Source organism: Amphimedon queenslandica, unplaced genomic scaffold (genome assembly GCF_000090795.2).
Source record: "Amphimedon queenslandica unplaced genomic scaffold, v1.1 AMPQUscaffold_13459, whole genome shotgun sequence".
Classification (NCBI taxonomy): domain Eukaryota; kingdom Metazoa; phylum Porifera; class Demospongiae; order Haplosclerida; family Niphatidae; genus Amphimedon; species Amphimedon queenslandica.
In genome coordinates, this window is record NW_003546305.1 from 108,454 (window position 1) to 127,059 (window position 18,606).

The window sequence follows — 18,606 nt, forward strand, 5'->3', positions numbered from 1 at the left end:
AGAGTGTGCCTGCATTAGTGTGATCCACTTCAACAAGACCAAAAAGATCATCATGAATTGTATAATTTGTGTCAACCCATCTTATTGTGACAACAAGTTGCTCTTTGTTACTCATATCCATAGCCGTATCTAGCCTTCTCCAGCTACTAGGGCACTTAATTAATTATTCATATAATTAATTAATTATTCATATATCTAACTAATTAATTATACCTTTAACTATTAATTGGAGCAATTTGGGCAAATGCATTTCAAATTTAAGACCTATAACTGCCCTGGTGCTTGAATAAACACATGTAGGTGTGTGCCAAATTATTGTGGTTAACAGTGCTAACTATTGTGGTTAACAGTCCTCCCACTGTTACAATACTGTGTATAATACAATAACTAATCAATATAATTATGGCTGCAAATTTCTACCCGGGCAAAGCCCGTGCTTGCCCGGGTCCAAATACGCCTATGCTCATATCTCATATCATTTGTGTCAACCCATCTTATTGTGAAAAGTTGCTCTTATATCTCAAGTTTCATCTGATAATCACTCTGCCTCTCTAATAGCAGTCAAAAGCTCTCTGAGTAGTTGATGAGCCTAGAACTCAATTATCTCATTGACAATATCATGAGAAGGTATTTATGCCTAGTCAACCAATCTTGAAGAACTGGTATGTTCTTTGACTGGCATTACAATAGCTGAACTGCATTACCATCTTATTCTTCATGTCGTCTGATTGCTAAACCCTGCTTTGTAAGATAATGAAGAAAAGATAGTTAAAGTAAAAGCATGTTTCTGTGACGTTGCTGTTCCTTTTTCAATTGAGAACTGATTTGAACTGCTACTGATGGGCCTGCCATTGCTGCAATCTTTATACAGGCTTCATGATGTGTATGGCTTTCCTCATGACTATGAAACCTTGATTTTGCCTTTTTCCAGTTACTGAAACCTTCCACTGTAAAAGCTTTGTCAGCTTTAGTACTAAATGTAATTAAATGTTTCAAACGAGCACTGCGACAGTAGAAACAATAGACTTTTGCTTGTGACTCAGTCAGTAAGCCCTGAATACTCATGAAACCACACGCCACAAATTGATCAACAATACCGTCCCTTTTTTGACTTGCATGTTATAGCTGGATGATTAACTTTATTACCACTACAGCAAGCGGATGAACGAACAGCTGACTCTGCAGTGTGTGGCACGCTACTGCTACCGCTACATTCAGTGCTAGCGTCAGCCGTTGAAGTAGTATTATAACTGCCAACTAGATCTTATTCACTATCTGAGACTTGTGAGTCTCCATCAGAAAATGCACTATCTAATTGTTGCTTTTTGGAGAGAAACGAGTCAATGGATAACTGCTCCGGCATTTTAGATTATCAAAATTTCACATCCACTGAAGCACCACCTCAACATATTTGGGGGCTGCCCTCTATCTCGCAAAATTTGGGGTGACTCAAGCCTCCAAGCCCCCCTATTCCGCCGCCCTTGCATATCACATCTTAGAAGCAATGTTGTCAACAATTTTTATTTCTTTGGAACATTTAAGTTACTAGGGAAATTCATAGCTAATAATTAAATATTCATATGACATACAAAGAAAGTATATCTATATCCTGTTTTGAAACTATTTAAGGTCCCTACAGACATCAAAACCATGCTGATTTCCTGCTCAGTAACACTAGCTTATAACAGTCAGTTTCTACTGATTAATGCAATTTTCTCACTCTCCCCAATTCTCAAACTGGTAGCTTATACTGTATTTATGTATATCCTTTTCTTTGTAGTATGAGTGGGTCACCAAGCTACAGAGCCTCCTGCTGCCATTGTACCTGCTGCTTCCATTGTGCCTCCTGCTCCCATTGTCCCTCCTGCTTTCCTTGTGCCTTCAGCTCCTGTTGTGCCTCATGCTCCTGTTGTATTTCCTACTCCCCTTGTGCTTCCTGGAGGAGGGGCATCCATAGTTCCTTTTGAGGGGGTGCAGCAGTCCCTCCAAGAGGGCCCCCTCCTGCCCTTGCTGCACCAGCAATGGCAACTCATTATTGCCCAATTTAGGATAGTATATCAGCAATTTGTAAGTCCTTACTATGATGTACTAAATAATTTTTTATGTTCCATAACAGTATCACCATTTACCAAGAAGAGTTGGCAGGGGTAGGGGCAAGTGGCCAAGGCTCCCAAGAGGAACAAAAAATTATAACTTTCTAAACTTTAACACGTCTTACATAATAATAGGAATGGAATCATTAAAAAAATCAAAATGTCAATGAAAAATGCACCAGTGTACAGCCAAGATAAAAGTACATTAGCAATGCCCAGTGTTTGACAAGACGTACATGCTGCAATGCTTCAACCTTCCTAAAGGAATAGCGCGCAATATTAATATAATTCTGGATTTAAGAAACTAATAGCCATTATCATGGACAAACGAATTAACTACATAAACATGCAGTGCTGTCAGTTATAATTTACAATGAATAAAGAGACACATGTTTTTTTTTGCTTACTAATGCTCTTCTGAATGAAGAATCCTTATGAGACCTGGATGGGGCAAATTCATATTAATAGAACACATAAATACATTCTAATGTGCAAGCAATTGTTTGTTAATGAGAATATGCTTGGACATAATATTACAATAAACTAAGAACCATTAACAAAAGATGCCTTGGCAAACAATATCTTAGAGTGAGAGTACTTACTGTGGCCATGATTGTAATGGTGTAACCATCAAATGAATATACAGGTAACCTATAATCACAACCTATAGCAAAATACATAAGACATCTCACAATACTCTTTATGTTACTACATATTCCACTGCTAAGACTATGACAGTGTGAAACCTGTGCAGCTGCAAACTTACACCCACTGCAGTGTGACATATTACTGATCAAGGAGCTACAACAAAACATTAAGTTACATGTCATAAAGAAATTTATTTTGTTACAACAATTAAAATCCAGAATAGGCTATAATATATTGCACATTCCAATACGAAGCAATGAAAGTATTGCTGAATCATCAAATCTTTTACAGCTCTCCTTACCTGTAAAGCAAAGAAATTGAAACATCAAAAGCAAGCAAAATAAACACACAGGCTAATAAGAACACAGTTCAAACAGTAATGGTGACCAAACTTTATTACCAATGACACCATTTTTTATTCCTTGTAACTTCATTGTATTACATATGTTTACATGTAACTATTCACGGATGAAATTCATGCATGATAGTCATGAAATACTATAAGCACAAGAAATGCATCAATAAACCACTAATTATGGTACACTAAACATGTACATGTATATGCATGATATACCTTATGTTTGTCACAAACATACATTACAAACCACTAACAAGATACACATGTACATGTGCTGACAAAAAGAAATCTCCGTTTCACCTTTTGAGTCTTATTGCAATTCAGATCTCTATCTTAAACACCACATTGTAGTCCTTGTGCCAGGTACATGTAAGTACCTTTATAAAATATGAATGAGACATACTAAATAATAATGGTAATGGTAGCATGTACATGTATTTTGGAGAAAATATTGCTAACTTAAAAAATACTATGCTCCAGTAGGATATATTCATGACCTGCTTAATATAAAATAACGCCATGTACATGAATAATTACCAATATGCAAACAATTATTTTTTTGTTATTCTGAACTTGCTCATGTTACAATCATCATCAATGAAAGATACGTAACATCAGCTGGCACCATTTAATATGCGTACAGCATTGATGGCAGCATCAGTCCAATGTGCAACATCAGCTGGCAAGCATTAACATAAATGTAATGTACACAACATTGATGGCAGCATTAACATGTATCATGGTCATTCTTGTATGTAGCAACTTGTCTGATTGTATTTTTAAAACTTCCAAACATTAAATGTAAACAAAAAGATAACACCAAGTGTGTTGTAATAAATGAAGTTTGTAGTAGTAGTCTAATTGTGTCTTTCAACTCCCAAATATTACATTAAAGACAAGTAAACCAAAAAATGATTATGTCATTGTTATTTATACGAGCCTCCCAATCCATAAAATGTTAGGAGACAAAGTTATGGAAAAAAACATGCATAAATTGTCCTGAAACAGTAATATTTCCAAATTTCTTTTTGTTCTAACATGACTTTTTCCGCACAATAATTATTAATGCAATGTTTTTTGTAACATCAGATAATTGGAACACTTGTTTCATTAAAATCATCCATAATTGTACATGTCATCTATCATGATGCAGCTTGTTTTATGTTTCCTTTTATTTTCATGCAGACTACCCAGTTTTGGCAGAATTAAAGTTTCTACTATGTCATGATTCATGTAATATGCGCAGTATAAATTTACAGTAGGTTTTTGATGATAACAATGAGTGGATGTATGATTATAATGTATACATGGTTATAATGCATGATTACAGTTTGCATGCATGCAGTTATATAATCACTCTGTTATTGCAGGGATACAATAGACTAACGTAACCCGGATTGGTTACAGACTGGAATTGTATATATGGACCTGTTATTAATTGATTTTTCATAGTTTAAGTTTAATGACCCATTCTGCTCTGTACAATAGCCTTGCTACAGTAATGTGTACAATTAAAAAAAAGACAAAAACAACATAATCACTACATTCCATACAATGATCATTGAACCAAAATATTATGAGATAAAAGTGATATCTGTATCTGCCAAAGATGCACAAAACTTGACCTTGAAAAAGTTTTATTCCGGCTGTTTGATGAAGTATAAATGTCAAAATAAGTTCCTTTGGTCCTATTCACATATGAACATAAATGATGGTAAATCACAATACGATTGAATCAATATACTCCAAGCTATCTTGCCAGCAGAGGCGCCACACTAGTATAATTGAATCGTCACATAATGTATTGCTGCAGTTTAGAACAAGAAATTTAAATCTTCAGATGCTTCATGATTATGTTTCTACTTTACTTGGGCTTATACAAAGTAACATGTCCTGGATGTATGTGCATAAGGGGCCAGCTTACCATTGGCTACTTGATCTTTTTGACAGTAAGAGGTTACCAAGATTTGATGGTATGGCTGAAGCATTAAAAACATTAAATGTTTCTAGGTTTAAGTCTCTTTTAAGAGTCAAACAGTGTGATTTGAAGCGTAAGAGAAGAAGAGGAAGGAAAAGGCATAGGCAATCTGAACAAGCTGTACGTAAATTATGGGTCGAGCAACATAAGACATGTCACACATATGGTAAGGAAACACCTAAATCATCTCATAAAAGAAAAGTAGAACAAGATGGGGAGACTAGTAATACAAAAAGATGTAAAGTGAGTGTAACTGATTTCGATCAAGATTTAGGCAGTGAGTGTGGCTCAATAGTAACAGAGATTGCGCGTGAAAGCATCACAAATGATAAGGTAATTTTTCAGGGAGTAATACTAGATGATAGTGATCATGATGATGAGGAAACCTTTTAATGACCTGGGGGCATAGCCCCCAGGTCATTCCTGAGACTGTTTTTACCCACGTGCGATGTTTATATATATATATATATATTTGTATGTCCACACTTACATTTCTTCTATACATGTTGTATTAGAGAAATAACTTTAGCAACCATCCGCCCAGGCGCCTATGTCAATTGGATGTGGTCACAGAAAACAAAATGGCGAGTCTGAACTGTATTTGGGATGATGTATCAGTACAACTATCTAGCAGCAAAATAACGCATTTGAGTTGACATCAGTCACACTAGAAGGAGCTAACATCAACTAATGATAGCTGTGAAATGCAAGAGGTAAAATGTGACCATATTTGACAAAAGGTACCTTATGGCGAATTTTAAATTTTATCATTATAATGAAAAAAATTAACCTGTGAGTGCCCTGTTAGACACCCATTGTTTCTAAAAGTTACGTAGTAACTTTTTGCATCCTATGGAGTAATTTTATGATTAATGGAGCTCAGGTAGTTGGATTTTTTTAGCTATGAAGACAAATTTTACTACCCACCATAAGGTACCTTTTGTCAGTTATGGTCCCAAATTATAAATAAATATTATGCTTTGTCACCATGCATAACAGCAGGAACTCTGGAATATAAGCTATAAGCTAAGGAAGATATTACTTATTGAAGGAATTATATTCTAGTGACTTTCACAGTTGGGACCCATGATCCACTAGTCAAACCATCACACATGCCTTAAATCATAGTGGCTAACTTGACTTAACTATAGATATAGTCTCAGATATATAATTCGTGAATAAATAAGTGTTACATACAGTATATAGTTGTTAATGATCGTATTTGTTCAGTGGTTATTATTGTTGAGAATAATAAGTTGTATTATATCTAATACCCTTTCTATTTGGCTATTTACAGTTTGCTGTCTCTGCCACCATCGCCTTCCTCTGCCTCCCATTCCTCTTCTTTGCCACGAGCTACCAAAATGCAGCCACCCTTGCCACCTTTTTCTTATGGCCCCTTGTGGTCCGCCCCTATCTCCTGATCCTCGGCCTCTTTCTCCTCCTTGGCCACTTCCTCTCCCTGGTCTCCCTCCACAGCCACCTCTGTCATGGACAGGCGCATGCCCACCACCTCTGCCAGGGCCCCCGCCATCACCTCTACCACCACTTCCTCTGGCCCCCCTACCTCCACGTTCCCTCCCTCCTGCACCCCGACCACAACCTCCAAGGTCAGCTCACAATCCCCTCCGCTCCCCATCAGGATACTCATGACGCCTTGGTAGTGGTATGTGAGGTGGTGGTCTTTTCTCTCCTCGGGGTGGTGGTGGTGGTATAACATCTACTGGAATAACTGGATTTGGAGATACCGCAGGCTCAGAGATCATGTCGTCCTATTATATTAAAGATTTATATATAACTTTATTTTAATTATTATATCTATCATTCATATTTCATTACATCACTATTGTCAAGATTATCGTCAAGTAGAGCCAGATTGTAGGCTTCATTTTCATCTGCCATCTTAACTGACTTTAATCTAGTACTACTATTACTATTCAAAACAGTCAATGCAGCTGTATTATTTAATAATTAAGGAGCCAATAATAATAAAGGTGTCTATCAATTAATGGTCAATTAATTATAACTAAATCTGACCAATCAAAACATGCCACGCCTTAAATTGAAAATGCTTATAACTAAGCAACAAGAATTGTAAGAAGTTTCAATACTTTTCGAAGATAGAAATTTGTGAGCAAAGAGTAACTAAGAAGTGAATATTACCCCGATGAATGTTAGAGTCCACAAACGAACAAAATGCACACACTACAACAGCATCACCATACAAAAAGCAAAGAGGAGTGACTCATTCTGGGGCCTTAAGCGGCGTTTACCACTACAAGATGTTACCAACCGCAAAAAGATGCTCACCGAGTATTATTAAGAAAAGAAAAGGCAACAGAGATCAAGAGTTTCCAGTAGAAAAAGAAACAAGCGTAACAGGGTAAAAAGTATTCCTATAATTGATTTCACGACCTTGCAAGTACAACTTGGTCATTATTAAGACTTATAGAGGTTCTCTCTACCTTGTAATGCTTCTAGAGAAGTCTTTAGACAGTATCTTTATGCTCTCTTGCTGTTAGAAAGCTCTTAACTTTGTCCCATGTGTAAGCCGCCATTTTGTTTCCCGTGACGACACCCACTCACGTAAAGGAGCGTGGGCGGGTGGTTGCTAAGGCTTGTTATTTCTCCAATACAACATGTATAGAAGAAATGTAAGTGTGGACATACAAATATATATATAGATAGCGCGACGGTGAATTCAATTATAGGAACGACCTGGGGGCTTCGCCCCCAGGTCGTTAAAAAGCTTGATACAGATGAGTGAATCTGCCAGAATGAGATACTTTGAGAATGCATCTCAAGCAAGAAGAGACTCTTGCCTTAATGATGAAAGACTACAATCTCAGGAAAGAAGTGCTAATGAGTCAGAGGCTCAAAGAGAAGCACGTCTTAATGACCTAAGAGAGAGATCTCAGCAAAGTTGTCTCAATGAATCAGATTCTCAAAGAGAAGCACGTCTTACTGACCTAAGAGAGAGATCTCAGCAACCGTGTCTCAATGAATCTGATTCTCAAAGAGAAGCACGTCTTACTGATCTAAGAGAGATATCTCAGCAGAGGTGTCTCAATGAATCTGATTCACAACGAGTAGCACGTCTTACTGACTTAAGAGACAGTTCACAAGAACGACGTGCCAATGAATCTGATTCTGAAAGAGAATCACGTCTCTTGAACATACATGAAACAGCTCAAGGAAGAAGGGCCTCAATCTGAAGAATGAAGAACTCAGCGAAATCAAAGAATGAGGGAGTATCGTAGAGAATTGTTGGCTAATCAACCACCTTCGGCTCCCTCACTAGAAATTTTACGTCAGCAAGATTTATCAGGGAATGACCTTGCAATATTTCAAAAAGAAATAAGACTATCTCCGACCAGCATATGCTGTACATGTGAGCATCTGTGCTACCCAAAAGGTGTATCATTGGTTGATGTTTGTAAATTGCATGATGTATTACAACAGCATTATCATGCAGATATTAATGATACACAATTATCAGCCTATTGCCTAATGAAGATGTAGATGGTAGTGTTTATGTTTGTAGTAGATGTATGGCTTTTATGCAGAAAGGAAAATCCCTCCATTTGCTACAATAAATAATATGCATGTTGATAAAATACCACCTGAAATATCCCGTTTGAACACAATGGAACAAAGACTAATTTCAAGAGTGCAAGCCTTTATGAAGCTAATAGAGTTGCCATTGGGTCAAAAAGCATTGGCTGGCAAGACCATTAATTTACCTGCAAATGGTCTGAACTATTGAATTCTTTGCCTAGGCCACTAAATAGTGATGGAGTTGTGTTAGTCAAGCCACCAGAAAGCACAAGCACTACTGTTTCTGTTCCACCTTATGATCAAACAGCCAGTACTAGAAGTGGGCCTGAGAGGCTAGAGCACAAACAGTGCTTGTGCTAACACTGCACAATCAAGCACACCTACTAGTATTAGAAACCTATGTGCAGTGAGGAAGCCACTGGTTGTTGATGCACTCAGGTGGCTAAAAGATAACAAGTAAATAAAAAAAATTACTATAAATAAGAAAAAGTAGGGTTGTCAAAAAATAAAAGAAACAAGGGGGTTGAGTTCAACCATAATAATAATTAATAGTTCAATTAATAATAATAAGCTTTAATTAATAAAAAAATAATTTATTCATGAAAATAATACAAAAATTTCAAACCCTACTTTGCAGAAAATGATAACGTGGCGAGTCCATGCAATTACAATTTCTAACAAGTATATGTGACCCAATATGAGAAAACCAAGCTATATGCTCCAAAATTGAAAATTGAGATTTATGTTTTTCTTAATTAAGCAAAGTTTTTCCTATCTTTTGGTCCTTCTTCCATGTCATTTAACACATTTAGTGCTGAGTTATGCTAATATATGTAACAAGAAATCTAAACGAATGAAATTGAGTTACAGCCATTTTTTATCATTATATCTTGCATTAGTTACATGGAGCACAACAAAAAGAAAGGTCTGTAAATTACCTCTTTCAAGTTATTTTTTGGCAAACTTGGTATCAAATGAAAGGAAATTCTTTATACAATCCATTTTTGGTATAATCTCAGTTTTGATAAGGTACCACTGTCACAACTTTAAGAAGGCATATCTCTAATTGATAATTCCCGCAGATAGCCTGGTTTTCTCATATTGGGTCACATATATATTAATATTTTTAATTTTCAATATTGTACTGAATCCCAAAATTCAAAGAATGCTTTAGCCTATCCATAATTTAAATTTTTTTTATTGCAATGACACGTTATTCAATCAATCGATACTAGCTGAAAAGTCTTATTTATATTTATCACAATAATTAATTTACATCATAGTATTGTAGTAGAGCAATCAATAGGTACAGAGGCATAATTATTATTAATATTCTATTTACATTGTAGTCTGCCTGTTACCATTTTCTGCAAAGTAGGGTTTGAAATTTTTGTTTTATTTTCATGAATAAATAATTTTTTTATTAATTAAAGTTTATTATTATTAATTGAACTATTAATTATTATTATGGTTGAACTCAACCCCCTTGTTTCTTTTATTTTTTGACAACCCTACTTTTTCTTATTTATAGAAATTTTTTTTAATTACTTGTTTCCATACTTTCTATTAAATTTTATTAATTAATAATCCTTATTATTGATAATTATAATTTTTGCCTTAGGTATCAGTTCATTAATGGAAGAAAAGAATTTTGAAATTATAACCATAAGAAGACCCACCGCATTATAAAAACAGTTTTTGAATTTTTGAATCATTAATTATATTCATAGCCTAACTCATAATTATTAATCATTAGTTGTCATTACTAATATCTATGTCCAGTTCTAAAACTATTTAAGTTTACATTCAGCTTCAGTTGCCACTTTCCCGCTCACAGCTCTCAAACTTTTCCACAGTTTACGAGACCTGCATTGTGGAAATACACATTAATAGACCACATGAATACATTCCAATGTGCAAACAATTATTTTTGTTTTTTTAATGGCACACAATAAAAGATGCATTGGCAAGCATTCATTTATATTGACTAAGGAAAGTACTTACTGTGGCCATTTAGGCTTATCTATAGTATGTAACCTAGAATCACAACCTATAACAAAAATACATAAGACATTTCACAATACTCTCCGTCTTACTACATATTCCATTGCAAAGACTACAATAATATGAAACCTATACAGATGTAAACTGGCACCTACTACTGCATGATACAACTACTGATCAAGGAGCTGCAACAAAACATTAAGAAAGAAATTAATTTATTTTCAACAATCTGAATCCAGAATTGCCTTTAATTATATTTCACATTCCAATATCAAGCAAAAGTATTGCTGAATCAGCAAATCATTTCCAGCTGTAATTACCTGTAAAGCATAGTAATAGAAACATATCAAAAGCAAGCAATGTAAACTCACAGGCTAATAATAACAATAGCACTTACCAATCACATCAAACCTCACTATTTAACACCACATTGTAGTCCTCATAAGTACCTATAAAAAGTATGTATGTGACATACTAACTAATAATGATAATGGTAGCATCTACAATGTTTCTGATTGGATCATACATGGCATGTATTTTAGACATAATATTGCTTACTAATGATATCCTCATTGAAGATACTTTCATGACCTGCTTAATATAAAATATCATTGTGTGCATAAAGTATTTCCAATGTGCAAACAATATTTTTTTATTAATGAGAACATGCACATGTTACAACAATCATCAATAAAAGATGCGCAACATCAGCTGGCAAGCATTTATTATGCGCACAGCTTTGATGGCAGCATCATTCAAATGCGCAACATCAGCCGGCAAGCATTAACTTAATAATGCGCACAGCATTGATGGCAGCATTATGCGCAACATCAGCTGGCAAGCATTTACATATATGTAATGCGCACAGCATTGATGGCAGCATTGACATGTATGATGATCATTAATATATGTACCAAATCACTGTTTGAATGATACTACATGTATAATGAGAACTTTTATTGTTACTCTAAATTTTTCTTGTCCTTCAAAATTTGTCAGCAGCGCCCTTGATCCATAAGCACCTGATATTTGTTATAAACATGTAGTACAAGCCACAAACAAGATCGGGAATTGATAATGACAGCTTCCTCCCTTCCTAACCCTCTGTCCTATATAAATGATAGTCACACAAAATTGAATCAATGCTAAACTCTAATGAACAGTAAACCTCTTTCACACCCTCTCCCTGTCCATTATAGCAACAAGTACTCATTATTCACTGTTATATATTGATTAATCTTACATCCTGAATGCAGTTTGATCCCTTGATACTGAGCAATACTGGGTGGATATGCACCAATGGTTTTCAGACTCACACATCATTCACATTGCACATGCAGTGAAATATAAGACACATTAAACAACCAATGTTTTTAAGATGATGGACCTCCCATACACCATACCCACTTTCCATCAACAATCAATGCTTAAGAAATATTAATAGACTTAACTGCTTGGAAATGATTAGTACCAACATGCTTCAAATACAAAGCAGGTGTATTAGTATCACAAGGAATGCCATATAAAGTTTGGGTTCCATATCTAGCCCAGCCAACAAAAGTAGGAGTTAGTGAATATGAATATATGGTTGTACCTAATATTGCAGATAATGTAATAATCTCTGTGTCAGTGGCCCACACACAATTTCTATACATTTTGGACTTATTTATGTAATCATATATGCTTGAATATCTGGTTGCACTTAATGTACTATTAAACAATTCTTCTTCAAAGTTTGGCATATTACTAACAATTGCTCTACGTAATTCATAATGCTGAGAAATGGACCCAGTAATGAGATATGAAAGGGCATAAAATAAACAGTTCCCATCACCAGGGACATCAAGAGTACTATTAGGAACTCTTTCATCTGACAATGGTGTTGTTGGACTGCCAGGTAAGATTCTAGCAGCTGTTACAAACTTAAGGTTCAGTATCTCACACCACCTTCTTTGAACTTCTTCATTAGCAGGGTAATAAACATAATCCCATTGTCTCCTTCTCACAATATCTGGATTGGGAGGCTCTTCATAAGTAAAGATGACATCATCATCTTTTTTTGGATTACTTGTCTTTAATTTAATGCTTGAGAGTTTTATAGATACAATCAGACCACTACTACAATGGTCATTTTTTACAACACACTTGGTTTTATCATCTTTTGGTTTACATTTAATGTTTGAGAGTTTTATAGATACAATGAGACTACTACAACTATCATCATCTTTGACATTAAATTTGGTTTTTAGGTCTTTCAAATTAATCGAAACAATTAATTTATCATCTTTTTTTGAGCGAGGCAATACCAAAGCAGTATTGTCAGTACTACTGTCTACATCAACTTTTCTTTTTTGGGGGCAAGGCTTATTTAAAGCATTATCATCACATATTTTACTCTTTTTGGGACGATTAGATTTTTGTAAATCAGTACTCTTACGTTTATTGCTACTAACGGTACTGTTACTAGTACTTTGTACATGACTTACAGACACCTTGGCATTCTTACTACAAGGTTCACCATCATCAATTATACCAGTCACTTGAATCTTTCTCTTCTTTCCTTTACTTTTCTTGATTTGAGGTAAGTCTTTTCGAAATTTACTTCTCAGCCTGTTAATTTCATTAATGCACAGATTACTAACTTTAACAGAGAGAGGATCAAATGATAATAAATGTAATCCATTTAATGTGCGTACACGAGACAATGCAACATATGCCATACCATCCCCAAACACATCAGTAGATAAATCAATAATGGCTGTATCTAGTGAGAGGCCCTGACATTTATGTATAGTAATAGCATAAGAAAGTATAAGGGGAAACTGTTTCCTATGTATATACAAATTCTTAGATAGCATAAATCTAGATGTAACCCTTTCTATGTCACAAGGTACATCAATATGATCAAATTTGATTGATATACGTGTAGCATAAATACCCATTACTGTACCAATGGCACCATTAACTAATCCTACAGTCACATCAATATTACGTCTTAGCATTACTCTACAGCCTACTGCTAAATACAATACAGTTTCTAAACCAGCTGTTTTGCTTGGTTGATCTTTTAGTTTCTCTAATTTTTTTTCTTGTTTTTTGTCAAATTTTGCTGTGCTGCCACTTTCATCAACAACATCAACACATGCTAATTCTATTTTCTCAGTTTCTAGACTTTCTAACATTAATTCATTGATTTTTTGGCAGGCGTCTACCTTAGAAAATAGACAAATTGGAGGATTTCTTCCTTCACTTTCCAATTCCTTATATTTTTCTTGTATCGAAACCTTAAATACGCGACTCTTAAGTGTGTCAATAGTTTCATCAGTCAGACTGCCATGCCTAACAAAATCAAGCATCTTAAAGAAAGTTTCGTCTCCTTTTTGTCGCTCGTTGATTGTTAGTTCATCATATTCTACTGTTTCTTTCCATATGTTAACTGCATTTGCTACTCCAAGTCTAGTTTTTACTAGTTTGTTGCTAATTTTTTTAAATACTGGTCTACCATTAACTGGTGGCAATTGTAAGAGGTCACCTACAAATAAAATATTTTTGGATCCAAACCATTCATCAGTTCCAAATATATCTTCTAAGCGCATGTGTAAGTATGCTAGATTTAGATTGGATACCATAGATACCTCGTCTACTATTATAATTTTTAAATTTTTAAGTGTCATTTTTATTCTTTTCTGAGCTTCTTTACTCAAAGCCCAATATCCAGCTGTCTTTCCCTCATGCTCTATCAGTAGCTGAAATAATCTATGTATTGTTAGTCCACCTACATTAAATGCGGCTATACCTGTTGGTGCTACTATAGCACACATAATTTCACCACTTTTTGGATGCCATATGTCATCCACTAGGCATTTTATTGCCTCTATTAAAAACAATTTACCAGTTCCACCTACACCACTAATAAACATTCTTAGTGGTTTGATATTATCTAATCTAAGTAGTCTTGAAGAATCATTCTCTAATAAGTCTTCACGTTCTTTTTGACTTATAAGATGACACAATTTTATCAAAAATTCTTTTTTGATCTACATTAAGCATTGCCTCTCTTTGCTCTAATGTTAAATTAGGTACATTTATATGCATGTCAGCAATATCAGCTACTGCTACCATTATTTCACCTAGTAATTGAGGCTCATCATCTTCCTTGTTATCAGGAAGTTCTTCAGTGAAACCGGCTTTATTTCTTGCATCGACTATTTTCTTCCAATTACGTTCAGCTTCTAATAATTTCTGTAGTTTGTTGAAAAGATTTTCAATGCCACGTATAGATGCTTCTCTGTGACGCCAAAAAGCTTCTTCCATTGTTTCTCCTTCCATTACAAGTGTGCTCTTGTCTCTAAAAGGCACAAATAAAAATATTAGCGAGTAATAAAAATCGTCTCTTTCCGCTTCTTGCATAGGATTAAATTTCCTATGGTTTGGAAGGACTGGCTTTGATCGAAGTTTGTATTCTCTTTCTCCATTTTCTCCTATTTTATCAAATTTGTAATTGGCAACAAATTCATAAAGAGATACATCTTCCATGTTATTCGGTCTTGTTGGATAAAAGTCTTCAATTATGCTAGGATTAAAAATGTCTTTCGAAGATCGATCCATTTTAGTTAAATATGAATACTTCTTGATTTTTCTGCTCCTCTTATGAGGCAAGTACACATTAACGTACTGTACAGTTACTGATTTCATGTATAAACTTTCACCAAGAAGAAGATCGCTAGCTTCATATAGTCCTACTTCTTTAGCTCGAAGTAATTTTTGGCCGATTTTCCAAAGCCTGCTGTATATGTTGTCACAGCTGCTAACTTCATCCCGTAAGTCCTGTGCATGATTCTTTTCTGCTTTAGTGACATATCCAGTTACATACTCTGTTAAGGAAAGACTCCTCTCTGCTATGTATTGCAGGTCCATATTTGCACGCCACAATTTCAGCAGTAAAGGATTATAGTCGTTGACTCGAACTTCTTTTTCATTTCGTTTGAGATAATATATTTTATGGCATGATTTCAAGCTGTTTTCTACATCATTAATGCAAATACTATCTCGTACTGGTCTAGGAAAATCGAATCGGCATCTAGATACATATGTCTTGCCGACTTTAATATTTCGCTTGCAGTATTTGCTGCACTTGTGCATTTGGTATTTTGTTACCAAAAAATTTAAATCAGGCGATGTATTACTATCTGGTATATGACAGGTAATCCTATCTTGTATGAAAGAACAGACTTCTTCTGGATGATCGATACCGACAACAGGAGCATTTTCAATCCATAGGAGGATGTGATAATGAGGCGCTCCACGCATTTGATATTCTTTTTTAACATAATATTGCTCTACTTTGCCTAGAACACCTCTCTGGAGAATGACTATATTAAAGAAATCCTTATATTTGTATGAAAATTGTCGCGATACTGAAACAGGGTCCTCAGTACATAATCTAGAAATACTATATGATTGTGGTGCATTATTTACTTTTCTTAAATATTGTGCTATATCAGCTGAATCGTATTCAGCACAACTTAATGTTAGGAAAAGTGTTGGTGAGCCATACTCAGCAATCATTGCTTTGACTTCACCTTTCACACGGAACCAATATTGATTTGTGCCCCGTATTGGAGCCAACATGGTACTTAAATTGCCCTCAAATTCTTCATCTAAAACATTTATTTTTTCTAATATTTCAGCAACAGTTTGACCAACATTGCCCCTTGATGTTTTTAATAAATTATATATGCCAGTTTTTAAGGCCTTGTTAATTTTTAATCCGTAATAGTGCAAACAATATGAATGATTTCTACGAAATCTGGAATCTTTGTTTAAAAGTCTAGATTTTATGTATTCACTAAATGATAAAGTCTGTGCTGGATAGCTTTGTCTGGGATGATGCTCTCCATATTGTCCAGTTGGAAATAAAGTAGGAAAGCATAACAAATCAAGATGCTCTTGCCTATTGTCAATAGGCGCGTCTTTTACATACATTAATTTATATTGACTGATATCAGAACCTGTTGCAATTTTACTGTCAAGATTTCTAATGGTATATGCCGAAAGGCCTTCTATATCTTGATCATTTGCTTTTTCAAGCATTTTACAAGTAGTATTGCTGACTACTTGTATGACAATTTTAGATGATTCGTCGATGGAGTCATCATCTACGTTTCTATAAAGCCAATTTATTTTTTAATTTTCTTAGTGCTGCTTTTATTTTATTCACATCAACTAGGCTACGCCAGACATTATTTGATTTAGTAGGCTGTCCATTAATAATAATATAAAGTTCAGGATTAGGCAAATGATTAGAATCTATACCAATCTCATTTAAAGTTTCCATGGTTTTTTCTAATGGAAGGGGTAAATAAAACATTGCACCTTTAAGAGCCTTCAAAGAATTATATGTAGGCACTTTTTAGGTGTGTGTACCTAGTCTAACAATTGTCTGAAAACATTTGGCTCTCTGTATTAGCTGGCAACTTAAAGGATCCAAATTTTCCAATTCTTTTGGTAGTGGCTCACACTTTAACCCATTGAGCACACAACGTGCTGGAACTTCATTTTTCCTAATAATAGGTTTACAATGATTACAAATATACATAACTTTATTTAATGCTGTAGGATCAGTCTCTCTAATGTAATCTAATAGAATAATCCAAACATCGCTATCTAAATTTTTAGCTTCAGTGACAGATTTTTTTCTTAAAAGCCTCTCACAGCTACAACAAGCATTAACAGCCTGATCAGACAAAGCTTTCTTAAATTCGTCAATAGCATTTGAATACTGAAAATAAAGTACAGTATCTAAGTTTGGTATTCTAAATGGGTCTTCTTCTTCACCATCATTAATAGTGTAATACACATTATCAAATTCAGTCTCATCGGCTTCATTAATTTTTAAATTTATCAATTGTGCTATATCACCATCAGCAAGGGAAGAATCAATAACATCTATTGTTAAATGGGCATTTCTAGCAACATAAAAGTGTTTCAAAAGGCGTCTCAACAAAGGATAATGAACAGATGCATTGCGTAAAATACGCAGCATGCTTTTACAATCAGTATCATTACTACTACACACAATAGGATGGCCTATCCTTTAACAAACAATTTCAGAATATTTAAAATATTTTTCAACATTATTTTCATCTTTTTTAACAATTACCATTACATTTGCATTATCACAGAAATCATGTTCATGCACTTGATCTATTTCTTCAACATGCAGGGATCTTGTCATATGAGTATTAGGACAATTATCACATGCATCTAAATGCTTCCTCAATTCTTTAATGGGTTCATCAAAATAACGTCTAACTTCAATAATAGAACTAACATCACTTTCTAATAAAGGCTTGCACCTGTCTGTGCAGCGCCATTTGAGGGCAGGCTTTCTCTTATTAGTATACATTCTATAATTATCAAAATTGTCATCTTCAGAGTCACTATCATCGTTACATTCTTCTGCTCTGTCAATACATAATACTTCAACAATCCCTGCTACATAACAGATGCCATTTGTATCAACAGGGATTGCAATTGGACTATCTAATTGGCTATCAGGATCATCATTAGGATACAAATATGCTGATTCATAAAAATAAGGCTCACTATTTTTTGTGTGACATTGCTCACCAAAATCACTAAAGCTATTCAACTTCAATTTCCTAATGCTATTTGCTGCACGTATCAATGCGCCTACTTTGTGAGATCTGTTTTTCAAATCTGATTCTAACAGTATACTTGATGCAGCATTACATTTACTGTCATATGATGTGTTCTCAAAATCAACACCTTTCATACTTGATAGCAATAAATCATCCACTATTTCGGGGCTGTAATATAATGCTTCTTTAATTTTAGTAAAATAATATTCCTTTGCTTCACTATTTGGTGCAGGTAATGAATAATTAGAACGTAATCTATATAGTATTTGACCATAATTACGTTCGTAATAATCTTTGTTTAGA

At 34.7% G+C, this 18,606-nt stretch overlaps 1 protein-coding gene and 1 long non-coding RNA gene across 2 annotated transcripts; both read right to left on the reverse strand.

Annotated features, from left to right (window-relative positions):
- Positions 1 to 10,260: 10,260 nt before the first annotated feature.
- LOC109581131 (uncharacterized) lies at positions 10,261 to 10,871 on the reverse strand. The gene is made up of 3 exons (XR_002184525.1): positions 10,732 to 10,871; positions 10,640 to 10,685; positions 10,261 to 10,501 (listed from the first exon to the last, which is right to left on the reverse strand). It is a non-coding gene; the product is annotated as an uncharacterized LOC109581131 (long non-coding RNA).
- A 3,076-nt stretch (positions 10,872 to 13,947) lies between these two features.
- On the reverse strand, positions 13,948 to 14,559 carry LOC109581129 (ATP-dependent DNA helicase PIF1-like; the record flags this gene model as incomplete). The annotated part of the gene is made up of 1 exon (XM_019994944.1): positions 13,948 to 14,559. A coding segment is annotated over exon 1 (612 nt), but the record flags the coding sequence as incomplete, so codon positions are not given.
- Positions 14,560 to 18,606: the final 4,047 nt, after the last annotated feature.